The sequence below is a fragment of the Lynx canadensis genome, chromosome D2, assembly GCF_007474595.2.
Source record: "Lynx canadensis isolate LIC74 chromosome D2, mLynCan4.pri.v2, whole genome shotgun sequence".
In the NCBI taxonomy this organism is placed as follows: Eukaryota; Metazoa; Chordata; class Mammalia; order Carnivora; family Felidae; genus Lynx; species Lynx canadensis.
Window position 1 is genome coordinate 44,576,546 of NC_044313.2, and position 24,534 is coordinate 44,601,079.

The window sequence follows — 24,534 nt, forward strand, 5'->3', positions numbered from 1 at the left end:
AAATCAATTTGGGGGAAAAACTACATATTTTATAGTTTAAAAAATTTTAAGAAAAAATTTGTGAAAGAAGCCTTACATTTGAAATTATTTCAATTTCTTGTCATTTTATTGATATAAATTACAATCTACTTTTTTAAGTTCAATTATAGAAAACCTGACAATTACATCAATAAAGGCATTGGCGACCATTATAATTAAAAAATCAGGAGTAGAAAATGAGATCAGAAAGGAAAAATTAATTTAAAAATAATCCTAAAAAGGCTCAAAACTGATTTTAGTTCACATTTGTATTATACTCTGAGACTCAGTTAAGCTCATCAAGAATTTCTACATGGCATTAAAATGTTACTTTAGTTGCAGCAATTCTATATAGCTGAGGGATAATCTGTATCTATTTTTAAATGCCCTGAATTCATACTTAATTCAGGCAGATAAAATTCCACTTACTCCCCAAACAAGAAATTCTGTCATAATAAGAACCTGATATGTAATTAGGATATCATCAACAGTGTGCACACAGAGTAACAAGAAGCAAAGGAACGAAACAAACAGGTGAGGAGATGGTGTTAAATACTGTGGGAAATTAAAATGCATAAAATTGATATGCCGCTTTTATGTCTACTAAAGAGGTTCTTGGTTCAACACACAGACTACAAATGAAAGAACCTTTATTGAAACAAGAACTCAACACAGGCACAATGGCAAATAAACACTGGAAACATATATTTGCCACAACCATAAAAGAGTATTGGTAGAAACTGAGACAGAAGGGCCTAAATTCTCAGATAAATGACTGCTCCAAGACTCTAAGATCCTGCTTATACAGCTGCCCCCTGAACAATGTGTTAGAGGTGCAGGACCCCCTGCACAGTCAAAAATCCATGCATAACTTTTGATTCCCCAAAAACTAAACTACTAACAGCCTACGGTGCATCAGAAACCTTACCAATAGCACAGTCAATTAACACGTATTTTGTACATTATATGTATTATATACTGTATTCTTACAATACAGTAAGCTAGAAAAAATAAAATGTAAATAAGAAAATCTTAGAAAAAATACATTTACAGTACTGCACTGTATCGAAAAAAGAAAGTTATTAAGAAAATCATAAGGAAGATAAACACATTTGTAGTACTGTACTATTTTTATTGAAAAAACCCACATATAAATGAGCCTGTGCATTTCAAACCTATGTTGTTCAAGGGTCAACTGTACTCCCATCTGAGGCACTCGTCAAACATACGTTTATATGCTTTAAAATGTTACTAAGAAGATAATGTGAAATAATATTATAATAATATTATGGTTTCTTAAGAGAAGATTAGAGATTCTGACAGAATGAAAGAAATAATATAGCAAAGGAAATGGAAAGCAAACAAAATTGTAAGATGGAGATAAATCAAAACCACTTCCATAGCCAATGAGGGAACAGGACCCAAAGAAAGAAAATAAATCTCTCTGAACATGAAATACCATAGGGTATGATAAGGTAAACTGAAAGGTATCCAACTTTGAAAAATTTTAATCCAGTATGGCAATCACAACTATCCTACACACCAGATTTCACCGTAACTCTGAACTGAGGTCTAGAAAATAAAAAAAGGCCTTGTGAAAGGGGGTTTCCAGCTCCAGAAGTAAAAGGCAGAAGATTTTAGTTCTTTTACTGTGAGTAGGAGACAGATAACATCAGGACCTTTACCCTTTGGAGAGGGAAAGAGGATCTAATATAGATAGCTAAATGAAACATATGGGACGTGGGGATGCCTAGCTCAACTACTCATCATACTCATTTCTTCTGATTTTATAAAAGGAACAAAATATAACACCAAAAGCAACCTAGATTATTTCTCTGATTACTTAAAGTCATAATGGATGACACAAATAGTATTTGTACCTGTGAGTAACAACTGGCTATGAAGATGGCAGGAAGAATTACACATTACAAAGGCTAGAAAAGAATGTGCTTTGCAGGAGGTTTTACAATCTGATCAGAAAAGCTCTGAATCTGAAAGAAGAAAAGCTCATGTAAAAAAAAAAAAAATCACGAACCTTGTTATTACTAAACACAATTACTACTGAAAAAGAAAGATCAATCTCCAGAAGAAAATATGATAATTGGAAAGTGATCAAGGACAATACTCTAGAACTCATATGACTATACCTTTTAGGAAATATAACACGGAATAAGTGCAATTTAATAGGCACCATAACTCGGTGGAGTGGGGTTCAGGAAGTAATTAGAAAGGCATCTTTTTCAACAGAGAAAAGTTTAAAAACAGAAGCACACGGAACAAGATATACACTATGGGAATGTCACAAACCTGAGGGTTTATACCAAAACTGTGCCAAATGCTAGGCTTTAATCTGTAGACAATGTGTGACCATCAGATGTTCCAGAGCGAAATAATAAAGCAACATGATTGTGTTTTTGATACAACCTGAACGGTTAATTTAAGAAACACTTTAGGGGGCGCCTGGGTGGCTCGGTCAGTTGGGCATTCGACTTCGGCTCAGGTCATGATCTCACAGTTTGTGAGTTTGAGCCCCGTGTCAGGCTCTGTGCTGACAGCTCAGAGCCTGGAGCCTGCTTCGGATTCTGTGTCTCCCCCTCTCTCTGCCCCCTCCCCTGCTCACACTCTATGTCTCTCTCTCAATAATAAATAAATGTTAAAAAATTAAAAAAAAAAAAAGAAACACTTTTGAACAAAAAAAAAGCACGTCTCAAATACTCAGTGGTCTGCCAAAAGAAAGTCAGATCCAAATTGATTCCTTGATGAAAGTAAAATAAAAATGCAAAACAATTAAAACAATTCTTTTAGATCCTTCCTAACTGCAACTGAAACCTAAAGTCCTTTCTCATTTTATTCCTCTTCTCTCATTCTATGCTCCTCCTCTGACCCATCTCTCCCTTGACCTGTTTCCCTACCCTAAAGCTGGCCAGAAACCTCAAAGGCTCAACACCTCTTAAAGTTAAATCTCCTTCAGAAGAGGGAAAATCCCATAAGGCTGATTTTATTTTTTTTTTTTTTAATTTTTTTTTTTTTAACGTTTTATTTATTTTTGAGACAGAGAGAGACAGAGCATGAACGGGGGAGGGGCAGAGAGAGAGGGAGACACAGAATCGGAAGCAGGCTCCAGGCTCTGGGCCATCAGCCCAGAGCCCGACGCGGGGCTCGAACCCACGGACCACGAGATAGTGACCTGAGATGAAGTCGGACGCTTAACCGACTGAGCCACCCAGGCGCCCCCATAAGGCTGATTTTAAACCAGGTCAGGTCTCTAAGCTGAAAGTCATGGCTGGATGTTTTCTAAGGTCTAAACAAGATTGGGAGAAATTTGCAGAATTTAGAAAAGTTTTAGAATTGATAATCTAGGGCTCCTAGATCTATTACCCATTAGTTCATACATTAAAGGGAACCCCAGTTGCAAAAATAGAATGGAAAAGGCACAGCGTGAAAAATCTGAAAGTCACGTGATTTAAGAACCCATGACTGTGTAGAAAACAGTTTTCATTGACTCTCCTAGGATCTGAAAGTTAAACTGACAAGACAGATTAATGGAAGGAAAGCATACAAATGTATTTAATATAATATGTGACACGGCAGGCTTCAGAAGGAAAGACAGACCCAAAGAAACAGGTCTGTGTTGATGTAGAGTGGACAGTCATGGAGGAATATGACAGTTAAAGAGTATGAGGTAACTGTAGTAAACTGGGGGAAACTTGGGCAAGTCCTATTTGTTAGGATTCTTCTTGGCATCCCTAGAATTAAGAATAGTGCCTTTTCTCTGGTACAGGGGAGCACCTCTCACATGAAGGTTTTATGACCTGTTTCAGGGAAGGAGGATGAGGGGCAGAAATGGGGAGAGGGACTTCCCTGCCTCTGCCATTTACTCAAACTCATTGGGCTTAAAATGTTCAGTATGCCAAGGTGCCATATTTTGGGGTACTGTGTAACTGAACTCCATCAAGTACACAGAAAACCAGAAGAGGTCACAAGAGGCCTTGCAGAGGCTGTCAACAAAGTCTTCTCTGTGAACACAGATTGGGCTCTGATTCAATTCTGTAAGGAAATAAAGGATAAATCCACTGCCGACTTCAAGAATAGACTAACACCTTTAGATAGCATTTGGAGATAGTTTCTGAAAGAGATATAACCCAGTCTCTCTTCTTACTTTCTGTGAAAAAAAGGCAGAAATAGGATAAGTATAGCCTCATTGCCAGGCGTCTAATGCTTAGAAAGAGCCCTGGAAAAAAGCAGAATAAGACTCAGAATAAAATTATGTCCTTCATATATAACAACTAGATGCTTCCACCACAGCCAACTAAACACTAGAGGAAGAAGTCTCTTAGTACACTTATAGATACTATTAACAGCAGGGCATTGGAAAAACAAGTATCCTGCATCACCTAAGAAATAAAAGAGGAAAAATAAAATGGGTGATTAATCAAAGTGTTCTGAAGGGAAAATCAAGTACCCAATTTCCAGTTTTACCCTTGAACTCAAAAGATAATTTTCTCGAAATATTAAAAGAAAATCTTGCAGATGTTTTATTGCTACAGGCACTACAATATCAACCTTAAACCCTACTGTTGTTATATCATCTCTCCCTCAATGTCATCAAAAAACTCAGGTGTGGATATTTCCAATACCTCTCAGGTCCCAAATCCTAGCCCATAACTATCCAAGAAACACTGGACCAACAAGCATTCTTCCTCCTCTGTGTTATCACATATGACACCTAATAGGTCATGATTTACTACACAAGTGTAATTGCCAGATAAATATTCTCCTCATGGCCTCTTCCTTGAAATCCCAGAAGATCCCTTATTCATAATACAGTAATAGCAAGCTTGTGTCCAAAATCAAACCCAAAGTAAAGATCTCAACAAGGTCTCAGTCTTTTTGTTGGTAAAAATTCCACTGATACTGGCAGAATTAGCGATGCTGAACTCACCAGGCTTCAGAGTTACCCATTCATACATGCAAATTCATACACCCAAATCTGCATAACAGCCACAAAACCCAGAAGCTAAAGGGAATAAAAATCAATAGTCAAAAGTATATTAGAAGACTCCTTTATACCTTATACCAGTCCTTATAACATTCCTATCCTCTTCCCAATCAAAAAAACTCAGGTGGGTGGGTATAGTCATCCAGGAACTCAGAACTATAAAGAGAACAGTCATTCCTTAATACCTAGGAGTACCAAATGGAGTACTATTTTATGTTTAGTGCCTTTGAAGGCTACATATTTTAGACCTATATTCTGTTTCTTCAGTGTTCCGTTAGCTCAAAACAGTCAATACCTGTTTGCCATCTCCTAGAAAATCTACAATATGAAATGTTATACCTCAGAAGTTCCCTCCTACTTTTCACAAGTCCCCAACCCAAGATCTCAAAGACTTTAAATTTCCCTGTGATTCTAATTTTACCTAATATGAAGATAACTTTGTTGTCCTCTAAAGATGAAGGAGGATCTAAGACTGATTCCTTTAGCTCAGAGAGGATATAAAGTTTTCAAAGAAAAGTTGTTAAAATTCTGTCAAAAAATGCATTATCTAGGATGTGATTTATTCCAAGGAAGTATATCACTCACTCCTCACAACAAGCCTTTAAAACTTCACATGAAATCTCCTGGATCATTGTCTCAGTTCTCCCCCATAATTTTCAATGGTTTGTCAAGACCCTAAGAGATATTACATGCACATTTCTGCTCGGCCTGTTGTCCTTCTGCCATGTGCCACGAGAGCAACCTGCTCCAGGTAATCCTGGTCTTGAAGAAACAAGGAGTAGACGCGAACTCAGTCCCACAGTCTGAGCTGTCCCAGCTAATCCATGAATAAGGAAAACAAATGTTTATTTTGAAAGTCACCAAAATTCTGAGATTGTTACACAACATCCTGGGAGCATGGGGGGGGGGGGAGGGGGAGTCTGAACAATGTGACAACTGTGAGCTCCTAGTGCCCTCAATAGCACCATATCCCTGTACTTTTCTAGCATCACATATAAAAAGGACTTCACCACCGTGTTTGGTTCATCTCTGGCCTCTGGGAGGCCTGAGAGACTATGCAAATGTTGACTGACAGGGAATCCACAGATCTTCTGGAGCCATTCCTCCATCCAGAAGGAGTATTCCCATTTCAACCCTTGCCCCAGGAGCTTTCTTAGGCTCATCTCTGATTCTAGATCAGACCTTAAGATAGAAAATCCTAAGATATTAAGTCAGTGGGAGCAAGAGTACCCAGGCCTCTCTTGCATATGGATTGTCTAAATCCCCACATTAGCAGTTGGGATCCAGAGAGGAAGAGTGTGGATTTGAGAGTAAAAAAGGTGGAATGATTCATCTGGAAGGTCACCATTTGCCCACAATTAATCTTTCTAAAATTTTCAGAATTGATGTTTTAAAAATATTTACCAACTTAATGAGTTTTACCGCTATTTCACAAGGCAAATGATATGTTTCTCTAAATGTATTTCTTCTTAAAATTAAAACGAAATTAAAGGGAAAAAAGCTAGATATGTACACAAGGAAAAAAAGGACAAATCCTATCTACCACTTAGTTCATGGTATACACATACAATTTTATTGGATCATACAGAATTATATCTAAGATGTACAAAATCAGGTTTCAAAGAATAAAATAAATTTGCAAATTAATCAATCTATTTAACATCACTTAAGAATGATTCTCAGTCTGAAAAGTCTTCCTCCATTGGGATTAGGAAGTCCGTATATAACAAATATTAAATTGGCCAAAGTCAAGCAGCTCAACTACATATGCCTCTGGAAGTTGAATATTGTTCCTACTTACCATTTTCAAGAGGTGCATCCTCAGGCAGATCCACATCAAGCATAAGGTCATCATCCTCAAGGTCACATGATTCAAGATTATTCAGAATATCCTGTGAATAAAAGCAATAAAAAAATGCTATAACCTAGCTCAAAAAATGTATGTCATCATCAGTTTGGGAAACAACACTCTCTGATAGTCTGAATTTACTCAGTGTTTGTGTTGTAAAAATAATTTTTTTAAATAAAATCTAATAAAAAAGATTTAATTGGTTTACTTGTGAAGCTATTTGTAATATCCTTCTCTTACTCTTCCTCCCACCAATAATTTTTTTAATTTATTTTTTAAAACTTACACAATGCTCACTATCTGCAAGATATTGTTCTAAGTACTTTACAAATATTAATTCATTTATTTAATCTTCAAAATAACCTTATGATTTAGTGACTAGTACAATTACAGGAAATAAATGCACAAAGCCAAAACAGGATGCAAACACAGAAGGTCTATTTCCTGAGTCCGTGCTTTTACCAATTTCCCTGATAACATGAATAATCAAAGATGGTAAAGAATCTTCCAAATGTTATTCATATTTGGTGTGCAAGGTTATGTTTCATTATATCTAGGAATTGGACCACTGATGTAAAATAATGAAAGCCTTTAACAACATGATCATTCCGTTTCCTTTCTTGTGCCAAACCCACCTACTACTACCTTTGGCACCACTATCTCCTCAGTTTGCCTTAATTTGTTCTTTTTCTATAAAAGACTAATAGGATTGGACCAGTCAAATTGGTATAAGCAACCACTCCTGGGTTCTATGTGCAACCTTGCTAGCTATCACCTATCCTGAGAAAAGTAATGTTTTGCTTTCAAGGACTCTTATTCTGAAGTCTAGTTTAGGAAATAAAGTTTAAAGTTAGGAACTCAGTTTGACCTGTAACCCACTAGCACATCCTTCCAATCCAAGAATTGATTCAATACTGTAAGAACTTTTATTAGTATAAATAAATAAAAAGATTAAAAATCTACAGAATTTTAAATAACTTAGAGATTATGGACTTGAAAAGCTCTTATAGAATGGGGATGTATATTTTATTACAGATGATATAAACAAAATTAGCATTTGTTCCCTATGTCACGTATTCCATCCAAATCTTTCCAATTTTGTGTTGTTGGCCTTTCTTCCAAGATACACTGAGAACTAAAAGCAAATGGAATAATTGTTACTAAAAAAGTAGAAACAAACAAACAAACAAAACCACCTCTGGATAATTATTTAACCTTGACAGAAAAAGGGATATTTCACAGAACCTATTTCCATCATGAACTAACTGCTGTCCTTAGTATTTAAGTCTTCTTAAAAGTCAAAAAATAAAAACTAAAAATAAATAAACAAATAAATAAATAAAAATTAAAATGTTGGACATGGAAAGAAACTGACAAAGGCCATAATAGTCAATTCACAAAATAGAAAATAAACAGCCAATAAATATAATGTAGGAAAGAATGCTAATACCAATGGTGATTTACCACAATTGAAAAGAATCTAGTACTCATTAATACTCCAGATGGGATTCGATTCATAAACTTTCTGGAAGCAATTTGTCAAAATTTAGCTAAAACCTTTTTTTAAAAAATGTTTATTTATTTATTTTGAGAGAGATTGTGTGAAAGGGGGTAGGGTGGAGAGAGAGGGAGAGAGAAGATCTAAAATGGGCTCTATGCTGACAGCAGAGAGATCGATGTGGGACCTCTAACCTACGAACTGTGAGATCATAACCTGAGCCGAAGTCAGACGGTTCACCGACTGGGCCACCCAGGTGTCCCTAGCTAAAACCTTTTTTAAAAAGGCAAATTTTTCCTTTCTAAGAATTTATCACCCAGCAATAGACAAATGCAGAAAATGTATGTGTAAGTATGGCTATTGCAGCATTATTCAGAAAGGCAAAAAAAAGAGAAACGTCCAAGAATGTAAAAATAGCTAAACACAAAGTATGATACAGTTATACAACAGAATATTATGTTTTCTTCCAAAAGAATAATGAAAAGGGGAGTCTGGGTGGCTCAGTCGGTTAAGCATCTGACTTCCGCTCAGGTCATGATCTCATGGTCCATGGGTTCGAGCCCAGCGTCACGCTCCGTGCTGACAGCTCAGTGTCGGGAGCTGCTTTGGATTCTGTATCTCCCTCTCTCTCTGCCCTCCCCCCACTCACACTCAGTCTCTCTCTCTCTGTCAAAAATAAACATTAAAAAAAAAATAATAATGTAAATGTATTTATAGACATGAAAAGATGTCAATTGGGGAAAAAACAGACTGTGTTGTTTCCAATCTTTTGCTCTTACAAATAATATTTCAATGAATCCTTATAAAACAAAAGTAAATTAAAATGAATGAGTCTATCGGTGTATCAAGTTGATAGTATTACATTCAGAGAGAAACTATTTCAAGTGAGGAAAAATTCTCCACCTATTTTCAGTAATTATGAAATTATTTCAGTAATTATGGTTGGTAGTAGTGGTGTTATTATTCTGAGATGATTATGAATACATGGATATAAATGAAAATAGCTATATTGGTGTTTGTTGAAAAGTGGATTCTCAGTTGGTTAAGCATCCAACTCTTGATTTCAGCTCAGGTCATGATCTCTTGGTTTGTGAGTTGGGAGTCCCACACTGGGCACCGCAATGTCAGTGCTTGGGATTCTCCCTCCCTCTCTTTTTGCCCCACCCTTGCTTGCTCTCTCTCTCTCTCTCTCAAGATATATAAATAAACTTAAAAAGATAAAAAAGAAAAAACATGGAAATTTAATAAAAACTCTATGTTCCTAAATGTAAGTGCAAAGTATTGGTGTAAACACAAAATGTTTTTCATCTTAAATGAAAAAATACATTTTTTCCACTGAAAAGGCCTAGATGTTAACTAAAAAAAAAAAAAAAACTAGGTCTCTACAACAGCATGTACAGAATTATCCATTTTATGGGGAAAAACCCACTGTATAGTATGCAAAGAAAAAAGTTGAAAGGAAACCAAAACTTTGGTTATGGAGTTTTTCTTTTCTTTCTGTTTCTCTTTGTTAGAGTACCTGTAATTTCTCATTTTCTGCAATAAGTATTGACTTATGTAATTTTACTAAAAAAAAAATTACATCCTCTATAAAAACATTTGGCTGTTTGTATATGTATGAGTATATGTGAAACAAAATGAGGTGGAGTGCCTTCAGCCAGATCTGGTAATGAAGGACACAGCAGTGATTCAAAGGCAACAGAACCTCATTTTCTAAGTCCAGAGCAGCCCTTGCTGAGACACATCAATCAGCAAAAGCAGCACTGCCACTACTGACCGCTGCCAAAAAGATGTTCAACGTTTTAACTAAACCCTACATTTGTTTTGTGGGGTTCTCTGTAGGTTTCATTTTGTAATGAAAGGTTTAAAAAATTAGTCTTAAAGAGTAAGAATGAGCCTGCTCTAATGAATATAAAAGTGATGGAACAATTATGATATCACTCTGAGAAGGTACTAATGGAAAGGAAGCGGAATCAGTTATCAATAGTTACAGGGAGGAAGAGAGGGAGGAAAAACCATCCATATTTATGCCCCAAAGTTAACACTCACCAATAAAAAATTGCATATAATGTTTCACAAATTTATCTATTCACATGTGAGTATCTATTCCTATGTGAATGGGGTGGGGGGAAGAAGATTACATATGTGTAATGTGACTCCATCTATAATGCTAAAAAATACATTTAAACTTCAGGATGGTAATAAGCCAAAGCACTGTTATCCTTTTCCATTATGTGAGATAATATGTAGTTACTTATGCCTTATATTTTTTATTTTTCTGTAGTAAGCTTTTATATAATATGCATAACTTCATGTTGGAAAATGTCTACCTCTCGGCATTAGCAGAGAAGTTCAAACCACAGAAACCTAGCCTGAGTGTGGGAACCCATTAATCTGGCCCATTCTCTAACCATAATAAAAACCAGAGCTGCCTGCCCCTCTTACCTTCACTCAAACTATTCCAGACCACTTTGGGTGCGGGCCCTGCTCTCCCCAGAAAGTCTCATTATGTGAGTAATAAATCTTTTCACACCCTCTTAGTGCACCTGTGGCCTCATCAGTCTTGACATCTAAACAAATGTTGGAGGAGGGAAATTGACCCTGCCCCTCCACATAGCAAATACAAGACACACTCTCAATAATTCAATACATATAAAAACAATATATGCAAGGCACAACTCCAGGCACATGATATACCCATGCTAAACTACACTATGATATCACTGCTCAGTATCTATTTTGTATAGCCAAGGGACCAGCAGGGGCCTTGAATTGAAACTAACCCTCCCATGAGTGCATGCCCTAGAAAACAGCCCCAGTGTCAAAAGCAAATATAAGTTCTTGATATGACTTCCCCAATAGCCCTCATGAGCAACAATCACCCCACCTCCCAGGGCCTTTTCTTTGGGCACCTCTTAGATAGCCCATCGCAGGGCTTACCAAAATTCTGGTTTGAATTGACCAATCCTGCCTTAGCTTAAGAATCCCAAAGCATTCTAGCCATTGAACTTAATAAAGTCACACACCCCAGGTCCTGTGACTCTCCCGGTCTGCATTTGTATGGCCCTTTCAGACATGCCGAGTACTTCTCCAGAACTTGTTAATAATAAACTTCTCTATTTCAATTTCCTTTGTGGTCTTTAATTGAACTGGGGTTCACCATCCAACACCCCAGGGCTCTACATATAAAATGTCAATTTAAGAAAGTCACAACAGCCCTCCAAGGCTACTTGTTTTCCCTCAAACTGACAGTTCCTTTACACATGGTAATGGCTCAAGTACCTTGAAAGCACAATGGATGGATATCTAAGCCTTGGCATGTCAGAGACAACCTAAAACAAAGTCAAGTCACAAAAATCCAAAGAACAAACAAATATGGCCTCTAGAACATGAAAGAGAATATCTTCTGTATAAACAGTATGCTAAGAGCACAGAAGCAAAAAAGCATAATCTATTCTAGGTGTTAGCAAATTTGTTTTTAAAAGACAAAAAGTAGGGGCGCCTGAGTGGCTCAGTCAGTTGAGCAGTCAACTTTGGCTCAGGTCATGATCTCACAGCTCATGGGTTCGAGCCCCACACTGGGCTCTATGCTGATAGCTCAGAGCCTGGAGCCTGCTTTGGATTCTGTGTCTCCATTTCTCTTTGCCCCTCCCAACTTATGCTCTGTCTCCATCTGTCTGTCTCTCTCTCTTTCTCAAAAACAAATAAACATTAAAAAAAAAAGACAAAAAGTAAACACCTTAGATTTTGCAGGCCCACAGACAAAATTGGTATATTATGTAGGTACTTAGATAACTAAAGTGTGACCACCTGAAATGTAAAAAACATTCTTATTTTGCAGGCTCTGAAAAACAAGGTAGTTGGTCAAATGTGGCTAACATGACACAGTTTACTGACATGCTCAATGTAAATAACTGCAAGTAGTTTGCTAATACTTGTTATGGACTGAATGTTTGTACTTTCCCAAAATTCTTATGTTGAAGCCCTAACTCACAATATGAAGGTATTTGGAGGTAGGGCCTTCAGGAGGTAATTAGGTTTAGACAGAGTCAGGATGGTAGGAACTCCCACAATGGGATAAGTGTCATTATAAGAAGAGAAAGAGACCAGAGCATACACACTCTCTCTCCCTGCCATGTTGAGGATATAGTAAGGTGGCTGTCTGCATGCCAGGATGAGGGTCTTCACCAGGGAATGAATTTCCTAACACCATGATCTTGAACTTCTAGCCTCCAAAAATGTGAAATTTATTTAAGCCATTCAGTCTACTGTATTTTGTTATAGTAGTCTTAGGTGACTAAGACAACACGCAAACACAGAGTATAAAGGGAAAATACAGAGAAGATCTATATCATGAACCACTATTTAGGCTATATTAAGGAGCTTGGACTTTATGTCAATGACTGATAAGTTTTCTCAAGTGGTAAATTGAGATCTGCACTAAAGAAATATTATTCTGGCTGCTGTGTACAAAATGGACTTAAGTAGGAAAGAAAAACCAGTTTTTGGCACAAAACCAGACACTCAGATCAATGTAACAGAATAGAGAACCCAGAAATGGACCCACAAACGTATGTTCAATTAATCTTTGATAAAGCAAGAAAAAATATCCAGTGGAATAAAGACAGTCTCTTCAGCAAATGGTGCTGGGAAAACTGGACAGTGACATGCAGAAGAATGAACCTGGACCACTTTTTTACACCATACACAAAAATAAACTCCAAATGGATCAAAGACCTAAATAAATGTAAGACAAGAAGCCATCAAAATCCTTGGAGGAGAAAGCAGACAAAAACCTCTTTGATCTTGGCTGCAGCAACTTCTTACTCGACATGTCTCTGGAGGCAAGGGAAACAAAAGCAAAAAAGAACTATTGGGACCTCATCAAAATAAAAAGCTTCAGCACAGCAAGGAAACAATCAGCAAAACTAAAAGGCAACCAACGGAATGGGAGAAGATATGTGCAAATGACTTACCAAAGGGTTAGTATCCAAAATCTATAAAGAATTTATCAAACTCAACACCCAAAAAACCAAATAATCCAGTAAAGAAATGGGCAAAAGACATGAATAGACACTTCTCCAAAGAAGACATCGAGATGGCCAACTGGCACATGAAAAAATGCTCCACATCACTCATCATCAAGGAAATACAAATCAAAACTGCAATGAGATACCACCTCACATCTGTCAGAGTGGCTAACATTAACAACTTAGGCAACAACAGATGTTGGCAAGGATGCAGACAAAGAGGTTCACTTTTGCACTGCTGGTGGGAATGCAAACTGGTGCAGTCACTCTGGAAAACAGTATGGAGGTTCCTCAAAAAATTAAAAGTAGAACTACCCTATGACCCAGCAATTGCACTACTAAGTATCTATCCAAGGGATACAGGTGTACTGTTTTGAAGGGGCACATACACTCCAATGTTTACAGCAGCACTATCAACAATAGCCAAAGTATGGAAAGAGCCCAAATGTCCATTGATAGATGAATGGATAAAGAAAATGTGATATGTATATATACAATGGAATATTACTCAGCAATCAAAAGAATGAAATCTTGCCATTTGCAACTATGTGGATGAAACTGGAGGGTATTATGCTAAGCAAAATTAGTCAGAGAAAGACAAATATCATATGACTACACTCATATGAGAAATTTAAGATACAAAACAGATGAACACAAGGGAAGGGAAGCAAAAATAATATAAAAACAAGGACGGGGACAAAACGTAAGAGACTCTTAAATACAGAGAACAAACAGAGTTGCTGGAGGGGGGATGGGCTAAATGGGTAAGGGGCACTAAGAAGACATTGTTCAGTAAATGACAATATATGAGTGTGGAGTGGGGTAAAGAGATTTGAGGTGAAGGAGTCACCACCACACAGATGACAAATGAAGGATGTTGAATAAGGAGTTTGACAAAAGAGATAGTACAGAGTCAAAGACTGGATTCTAACAGCAAACTCAGACAATTTTCCCCTATTCATCTTTATAAGAGGACTATGTTCCTCAGAATTATATCGAAGATATTATTAAGACTTTTCAGTAAGGATCTCAGCAAAGAGAGGAAGAAAAAAACTTAAATCTATTGCAATTTTCTTCACCAGCTTAGAAATCTGTCATCTGCACAGGTTAGGAACTACATTATTATACAAAGAAAGAAAACCATGTAACATGGAGACTAGTTAATGTGGGAAAGAGTTTTTGTTCCCATGTTTGTTATGCCAGGCTCCTCTAACTGGCAAGCCCGTACTTCTTTAGAGCCAACATCCACATATACCTATTTTACTTGGGAGATCATCTAGTACAACTATAAGCTGGGAGTATGACAATGAGAACCTGAATCTGTATACTCTGGCTCCTAGAGGCTTCCCACAAGCCTCATTGGAATTAAAACTCTGAGTACATATTAGCAAAATCATCATACAATTTCCTTGACTCTGAGAATACTTTTCCATTCAAATAGAGCAAGCTATGAGACAGTGGGCCAGTTCTTCTTTCCATGAGTTCCTCCTTCACTAAGAAATTAAAGAAAGCCTCCAAGTTTTTGACAAATGAATAGCACCATTACTGTCTATTGTAAATATAATGCAGTAAAATTAATTTTTTCTTATTGTATATAGTTTATGAATTTTAAAACACATATAAACACCAATACAACCAGGACACAGAACAGTGTCTTCACATGAAAATCTCCCGTCCGATCACAGTTACACCCTCCTCCTACCCATAACACCTGACAAACAATGATCTGTTCTCCAACACTACAGATTTGTCTTTCAAGAATGTCATATAAATGGAATCACACCGTATGTAACCTTTTCAAAGTTTATTTATTTTTGAGAGAGAGACAGAGCACAAGCAGGGGAGGAGCAGAGAGAGAGAGGGAGACACAGAATCTGAAGCAAGCCCCAGGCTCCGAGCTGTCAGCACAGAGCCCGACGCAAAGCTTGAACCCACGATCTATGAGATCATGACCTGAGCTGAAGCTGGACGCTTAACCAACAGAGCCACCCAGGCGCCTCCATATGTAACCCTTTCAGACCGGCTTCTTTTACTCAACAAAATGCCTTCAAGATTCACCTAAGCTATGAATATATCAGTAATTCATTACTTTTTATGGCTGAGTAGTTATCCATTGCATGGATGTACCAGTTTGTGTATCCATTTACTCATTGAAGGACATTTTTTTCCAGTTTTTAGCTATTATGAATAAAACTATTATGAACATTCATGTATAGGTTTTAGTATGAATATAAACTTTCCTCTCTCTAGGGTAAACAGGCAAGAGTAGGATTGCTGGGTGGACATAGTAAGTACATGATTGACTTCTTAAGAAACTTCTAAACCATGTCCCAGAGTTGCTCTAAGGTTCTGGATTCCAGTTATCAATGAGACTGGCCTTTCCAATATGCCCCTCCCCAGCTTGACTACATATCTTAAGACAGCAGATCTTTTTCCCATTTTAGGACCTTGGTCCCTGTTTCCAAGGAGCTTAGTGGAGACCTTATTCACAAAAAATTGTGTTTCTTTGTTCTAACCTGTCTGGGGTTACCTGAATGTCTGACACAAAGTGCTTGTCTTTGTTTTGCTTAACTTGGAATTCACACAGGGTAGAAAAACAATGGGCATTTCTCAAAACTACTGTAAGGCAAACAATCCATAATCACCCTGGAGCAAAATATTATTGTTGATACATATAATTGAATACTGAAAGACTGAGAGGAAGACTGGGGAGAGTGTGTCCTTGGGAAATTAGACAATCCAAAGGTGCCAAGAATAATGGGGAATTTAGAAAGCTCCAAAATAGCCCAGGGCAGGATACATTCTCAGTAAAGACCTAAGAGGACCCAAAGATTTCAACTCCAGCTGATCTCTAGGCTTGAAAAAGTAGTAAGTGAAGGTTAAGGCAGAGTTATAAAAGGTCAGCCTAAGCACTGAAGAAGTACCCCAACAAAGAACCAGAGTGCAAAGATGAAAGAAAAGGAGGGTTTTTTTTTTTAAATTTTGACTTTGAGATTTTTTTTTAATTTTTTTTTAATGTTTTTATTTATTTTTGAGACAGAGATAGACAGAGCATGAATGGGGGAGGGGCAGAGAGAGAGGGAGACACAGAATCGGAAGCAGGCTCAGGCTCTGAGCCATCAGCCCAGAGCCCGACGCAGGGCTCGAACTCACGGACCGCAAGATCGTGACCTGAGCTGAAGTCGGATGCTTAACCGACTGAGCCACCCAGGCGCCCCTTGACTTTGAGATTTTTATTTTCCTGCTTTGAATTATTTTTTTTCTGCCTCCCTTCCTCCTCCTGTTCTGTCTTACTCTCCTTCTCTCCTCCTTTTGTCTTTCTTTCCTTTTTTTGTTTCTGGCATTCAAGGAAATGTCTGCATAAAACACTAAATAAACACAGATCAAAGTAACACAAACTTCTTAGATCAAGCATGACAAGAGAGATTTTACAAAAATAGTTTAGAAAAGTTACTTAAAAAGCAAACAGGGGCGCCTGGGTGGCGCAGTCGGTTAAGCGTCCGACTTCAGCCAGGTCACGATCTCACGGTCTGTGAGTTCGAGCCCCGCGTCAGGCTCTGGGCTGATGGCTCGGAGCCTGGAGCCTGTTTCCGATGCTGTGTCTCCCTCTCTCTCTGCCCCTCCCCCTTTCATGCTCTGTCTCTGTCTGTCCCCAAAATAAATAAAAACGTTGAAAAAAAAATTTAAAAAAAAAAAAAAAAAAAAGCAAACAAAGCGAGTAGCAAAACAACCCTAAAGAAGGTGAAGAATATGATTTCCAGTGTTGTCACATTAAAATATTCAAAATGCCCAGTTTTCAACAAAAACTTGGAGTCATGCAAAAAAGTATCATCCATTCATAGAAAAAAAAATGAACAGAAATGATCCCTGAAGAAGACCAAGGACTGACTGAACTTTGTCTATTGACAGACTTAGAAACAAAGTCTTCAATATGATCAAAGAACTCAAAAAAACCATAGGCAAAGTATATCTAACCAAGAGAACATCAGTGAAGAGACAAAAAACAACAATTCTGGAGTTAAAGTGTAACTTAAATGAAAAATTCACTAAAACTCCTGGGTATATATCTACAATAAGTAAAAGCAGGATCTCAAAGAGATATGTATACATCCACATCAACTGCTGTATTATTCCCGACAATCATGAGATGGAAGAATCCAAATGTCCATCAAAAAATGAGTGGATAAATGTGGTATATACATAATATAATGGAATATTATTCTTCTTTAAAAAGAAGGAAAGCTTATCACATACAACAACACAGATGAACCTTGAGGACACTATGCTAAGTGAAATAGGCCAGTCACAAAATGATAAATATTGCATGGTTCCACATATATGAAGTAATTAGAATAGTCAAACTCACAGACACAGTAAGTAAAATGGTGGTTACCAGGGACTGGAGGGGAGAAGGGAAAGGAGAGCTTGTTGTTCAATGGATACAGTTTCAATTGTGCAAGATAAAAAAATTCTAGAGATCTGTTGCACAACAATATGAATGTAGTTAATGCTATTGAACTGTACTTTAAAATAGCTGAGGGGCGCCTGGGTGGCTCAGTTGGTTAAGCGGCCGACTTCGGCTCAGGTCAAGATCTCGCGGTCCATGAGTTCGAGCCCCGCGTCAGGCTCTGTGCTGACAGCTCAGAGCCTGGAGCCTGTTTTAGATTCTGTGACTCCCTCTCTCTGACCCTTCCCTGTTCATGCTCTGTCTCTCTCGTTTTTTAACGTTAAATAAACGTTAAAAAAAATTAAAATAAAATAAATAAAATAAAATAGCTGAAATGATCAATTTTATGTAATTTTTTTACCACAATTAAAAATTAAGAAAGTAGAATTAACTGACAACTGTTAAGAATGAAGAGATTATACAATTGTAAACTTACATTTTTTGCATACCTACTTGATGCCAGGTATTGTGGTAATCATTTCAAATAAATTATTTCATTTAGTCCTCATGAAAAAAAAGAACAAAAAATCACTAGAGAGTTTCAATAGCAGATTTGAGCAGGGAGACAAAAAAATCAACAAAACTGAAGTTCTGTCCATTGCAATTATTCAGGCTAAGTAAAAGAAAGAAAAAAAATGAATACAAATAAAAAGATTGAGAGACTTCTGAAGATACATACAGTCAGGCATTCCAACATACGCATGGTAAGAACTTCAGAAGGAGAAGAAAATGAAAAACAGGCAGAAAACATATCTGAAAAAATAATGGCCAAAAACTTCTCAAATTTAAAAAAAGACAAGAATTTACACTCTGAGGAAGCAAGATGAATTACAAAAAGAATAAAAGCAGATAGCACACCAAGGCACATTATATTCAATTTGTCAAAAGACAAAGACAAAGTTAAAATCTGTAAAGCACCTTGCATTATATGCAAGAAATCCACAGTAAAATTAAGTGTCAAGTTCTCACCACAAAGCATGGAGGGCAGAAGCCAATGGGATAACATTTTGAAAGTGCTGAAAGAAAACTCAAACAAGAATTCTCACCCAAGAAAACTATCCTTCAAAAATGAAGGAGAACTTCAGAGATTACAAAATAAAAACAAAAGGAGAAAACAAAACAAAGAAAATGAGTTTGTAACTAGTATAACTGCCTTACCAAAAAATGGTAAGGGGGTCATTCAGGCCCTATATAAATAAGAATTATAAATCCATGTTAACGGGTATACAATGTATTAAGATATAACCTGTGACAATAACATAAATAAAAAGGGAACAAAATTATATAGGAGCTGAGTTTTTATATACTATTGAAGCTAAATTTGTATCAATTCAAACTAGATTGTTATAAATTTAGGATTTTCATTATAATTCCTAGGTAACCAAAGAAATATTTTAGATACACACATTTCTGCATCCATGTGCATCAGGGAAGCTGGTCTGTAATTTAGTGGGGTCTTTGTCTGGTTTTGGAATCAAGGTAATGCTGGACTTGTAGAATGAGTTTGGAAGTCTTCCTTCCATTTCTATTTTTTGGAACAGCTTCAAAAGACTAAGTATTAACTCTTCTTTAAATGTTTGGTAGAATTCCCCTGGGAAGCCATCCAGCCCTGGACTCGTTTGTTGGGTGATTTTTAATTATTGATTCAATTTCTTTACTGGTTATGGGTCTGTCCAAATTTTCTATTTCATCCTGTTTCAGTTTTGGTAGTTCAATATGTTTCTAGGAATTTATCCATTTCTTCCAGATTGCCCAATCTGTTGGCATATAATTGCTCATAATTCTCTTATTGTTTGTATTTCTGTGGTGTTCATTGTGATCTCTCCTCTTTCATTCATGATCTTATTTACTTGGGTCCCTTCCCAGATACACACATTTTAAAAATTAGAAGAGAATCAAAAATGTATACTTCAAAAAAAAATCAATTAATTTCAAAAAGTAGGAGTGCCTGGGTGGCTTGGTCAGTTGAGGGTCGACTTCCACTCAGGTCATGATCTTGCAGTTCACAAGTTCAAGCACCTCGTTGGGGTCTGTGCTGACAGCTCAGAGCCTAGACCCTGCTTTGGATTCTGTGTCTCCCTCTCCCTCTGCCCCTCCCCTGTTTGTGCTCTGTCTCTCTCTCTCAAAAATAAACATTAATATATATATATATATATTATATATTTATATTATATATTATAGTGCATATAATATATATCTATTTATTCTTTATATTTAATATTACTTATTTATAATTTAATATATAATAAAATAATTATATATTTATAATTTAATATATTTATAATATATGTTATATAATATATAATATTTAATAATATAATAATATTTATATATATATACTACCCTGATATAAATGCCAGGCAAAAACACTACAAGAAAAAAAAATTCAAATATCCTTGCACTATGGATATAAAAATATCCACATGTACTAGAATATATACTAATAAATTCAACCAATCAGCATATCAAAAGGATTATATAACTGGGATTTACCCTAGGAATATAAGCACAGTTCCACATATGAAAATCAATGTAATACACCACATTAATAGAAGAAAAAAAACACATCACTTCAATTAATACAGAAATAATATTCAACAAAACTGATCATTCTTTCATAACAAAAACATTCAGAAATATGGAAATGTAATGGAACTTTCTCAACATTATAAAAGGCATATATAAAAAAAAAAGGAAAAAACACATACTTAACATACTCAGTAGTGAAAGACTGAAAAGTTTTTTCCCTAAAATCAGAAGCAATACAAGGATGCATGCTTTCACCAATGCTAGTCAACAATTATCCAAGAAAATTAAATAAAAAGGCATCTGAATTGGAAGAGAAGTAAAACTATCTCTTTTCAAGGATAACGATTTTATTTATACATGATCATATATATACATATATGTGTATACATATATATGTATGTATACATATATGTGTATACATATATACATAAATGATCATATATATACATATATACATAGATACATATATCATCCCAAAGAATCCATGAATTACTAGAGCTAATAATAAATTCAGCAAAGTTGCAGAGTACAAAGTCAACAATGAAAAATCAGTTATTTTTTTTCCTATACACTAAAAGGAACAATCCAAAAAAAAAATTAAGAAAACAATATTAACCATGGCATCCAAAAACAAAAAGCCTAGAATAAATTTAACCAAGGAGGTAAAAGACTTACATGCTGAAAAAGACCTAGATAAATGAAAAGACATTTTGTGCTCATAAATTATAAGAATTATGTTGTTATGATGGCTACTACCCAAAGCAATCTATATTTTCAATGACATCTCTTTCAAAATTCTAATGGTCTTTGTTGAAGAAATGGAAAAACTGATTCTAAAATTCAAATGAAAATGTGAAGGGTCCCAAATACCAGAACAGTATTAAAAAAGTACAAGTTTGGAAGACTCATACTTCCTGATTTCAAAACTTATCATGGGGCGCCTGGGTGGCTCAGTTGGTTAAGCGTCCGACTTCAGCTCGGGTCACGATCTCGCGGTCCGTGAGTTCGAGCCCCGCATCAGCCTCTGGGCTGATGGCTTGGAGCCTGGAGCCTGCTTCAGATTCTGTGTCTCCCTCTCTCTCTGCCCCTCCCCCATTCATGCTGTCTCTCTCTGTCTCAAAAATAAACGGTAAAAAAAAATTTTTTTTGAAAAAAAAAAAAACTTATCATTATGATAGAGTATTCAAAACATGTAATTACAGATTACTACAGTATTCAAAACAGTGTGTTACTGACAAAATGACAGAGATACAGATCAAAAGAACAGAACTGAGAGAACAGAAATAAATGTATACACCTCTGGCAACTAATTTTTGACAAGGGTGACAATATGCACTCAATAAGGAGAGAATCATCTCTTCAACAAATGGTGCTGAGAGAGTTGAATATCCACATGCAAAAGAATGAAGTTGGACCATTTCTTCACACCATAGAACTGCAGAGAAAAACTAAATGGATCAACAATCTAAACATAAGAACTAAAACCATAAAACTTCAGAGGAAAACACAGAGTTAAATCTCCATAACTTTAGATGTTGCAATGAATTCTTAAGATATGACATGAAGAGGGGTGCCTGAGTGGTTCAATCAGTTAAACGTCCAACTCTTGATCTTGGCTCAGATCATGATCTCATGGTTCATTAGACTTAGCTCCAAGTCAGGCTCTATGCTGATGGCATGGAGCCTGCTTGGGATTCTCTCTCCCTCTCGCTCTCTGCCCCTTCTCCACTCGTGCTTTCTCTCTCTTTCTCTCAAAATAAACATTAAAAACGAGATACTACATCAAGAACATAATGAAAGAAAATATAAATTGGACTTCATCAAAATTAAATTTGCACTTCATCAAAATTGTGGATCATAGGATATTATCAACAAAGTAGAAAGACAACCTACAGAATAGGAGAAAATGTTTGCAAATCATGTGTCTGATAAGTGTCTCATATCCAAAATGTATGAAAATACAAACCAAAATTTTTAAAAAAGGGGTAAAGGACTGAATAGACATTTCTCTGAAAAAGATATACAAACAGCCAGGAAGCACAAGAAAAATGAACAGCATCACTATTCATTTGGGAAATGTAAATCAAAGCCAAATAAAATATCACTTAACACCTAGTAGGATGGCTGTATTTAAAAAAAAAAAATTAAGGTTAAAGAAAATTAAATGAAAAAACCAAAACTGTTATCAAGGATATAGAAAACCTAAAGACTTATACATTGCTAGTGGTTTGTAAAATGATTCAGCCATAAGGTGAATATATCTATATTTGCTTACTTTTTCTAAAAGCATTTGAGTAACAAAAAATACATAAAAATTTTTTAAACTATAATAGATATATTCATATTTCTTTCCCTGCTTAGCCTCAGTAATATTATATTCTTATGAAATATAGATACTGCTTGGATATTTGGGTGGTTTCCAATCTTATTATTACAAACAATGTTTAAATGAATCCCTAAAAATCAAAAGTAAAATGATACACACAAAACCAACTATATATCAAGTTCATGGAATAACCATTCAGGGAGAAACTATTTCAAGTAGAAAAAAAAAAGAAACAAAAACCCTCAAGCTGTTTTTAGTAATTATATTTTCTATGGTAGTATTATTATTCAGAAACCTTCATAGAACAAGATAATCCCATCAACCATTGCATTCCCTACATTAAGACATCACCAAGCAGTTCTGGTTTTACAATACTAGGTAAGGCATAATATTATTCTCCATAAAACATTCAGGTAAAGGAAACCAATCATTTCACATAAAGCCTATTTAAACATTCCAGTTTTCATCTGAACTTTTATTTTAATCCCATCAATCCATAAACATAACTATATTCTCTCAGTCTAAAAGTAGCCCTAGTTAGGACATCATCAACAGGTTTTGATACCAAAACCTGGGGGTTCCTGCGGTAAGGAGTCTCAGAAAGGTCTCGTTTACACCCAGTCACCATTTTACCCACTGGCATACGTTAAGGTATGCCTTAGGTCCTCAGAGGGGAAGAAGTAAGAGCCAAGAGACCTTGGTCCTTCTTCAATCTTCATTTTGACTTATCTACCAGATCACAGTGTCAGGTGATTCCAGGTCAGGTTTCTCATTTCCATCTTTGCCTTTCACCTTTTAAATTCCTCCAAACTGGGATAAATAGGGTGGAGTCATAGGGGCCCTGTAAGGTTGTGGAGCCAGCACTAGCTCCCATTGGTACACTCAATCTTCAATAGCCCTATATTAACACCTCTGCTTCAACCTCATTAATGTTCAATACATTCATCCCATTTCTAATAAACATTGAGCCCTGAAAGAACAAGTCCCTAGGCACTCCCCTTCTGTCTTTCTCCTTTATCTTGTTAATGATTCTATTTTTTCTTAAACATCTTTAATACCTCTAAGGGAAACTGAAACAGCAAATATGACAAAGTTTTTTGAACAGCTGCTTGGTTTTACAGCATGGTTACATGGGGTACCCATTTAAAAGGACCCCCGTGGGCACCTAGGTGGGTCAGCTGGTTCAGTGTGCCGACTCTTGATTTCAGGTCAGGTTGTGATCCCAGGGGGGTAGGACTGAGCCCTGCACTGGGCTCCACACTGAGCATGAAACTTGCTTAAGATTCTTTCTCCAGAGACACCTGGGTGGCTCAGTCGGTTAGGCAACCGACTTTAGCTCCGGTCATGATCTCACAGTTTGTGGGTTCAAGTTCTGCATCAGGCTCTGTGCTGACAACTCGGAGCCTGGAGCCTGCTTTGGATTCTGCATCTCCCTCTCTCTCTGCCCCTACCCTGCTCATGCTCTGACTCTGTCACAAAAATAAATAAACATTAAAAAAAATTAAAAAAAGAAAAGATTCTCTTTCTCCAGTGTGGAGGTTCTTCAAAAAACTAAAAACAGAATTACCCTGTGACCTAGTAATTGCACTACTAGAAATTTATCCAAAGGGTACAGGAGTGCTGATGCATAGGGGCACATGTACCCCAATGTTTATAGCAGCGCTATCAACAATAGCCAAATTATGGAAAGAGCCCAAATGTTCATCAACTGATGAATGGATAAAGATGTGGTGTATATATATATACAATGGAATACTCCTTGGCAATGAGGAAGAATGAAATCTTGCCATTTACAACAACATGGATGGAACTGGAGGGTATTATGCTAAGTGAAATAA

General features: G+C 36.4%; 1 protein-coding gene across 4 annotated transcripts in view; it reads right to left on the minus strand.

Annotated features, from left to right (window-relative positions):
• CCSER2 (coiled-coil serine rich protein 2) overlaps positions 1-24,534 on the minus strand; it is a 194,829-nt gene that overhangs the window by 91,500 nt on the left and 78,795 nt on the right. For all 4 annotated transcript variants that reach the window (XM_030334531.2, XM_030334535.2, XM_030334533.2 and 1 more), the window contains exon 4: positions 6,819-6,909. In XM_030334531.2, coding sequence (XP_030190391.1) covers positions 6,819-6,909 — 91 coding nt within the window. The remainder of the gene's footprint in view (positions 1-6,818; positions 6,910-24,534) is intronic.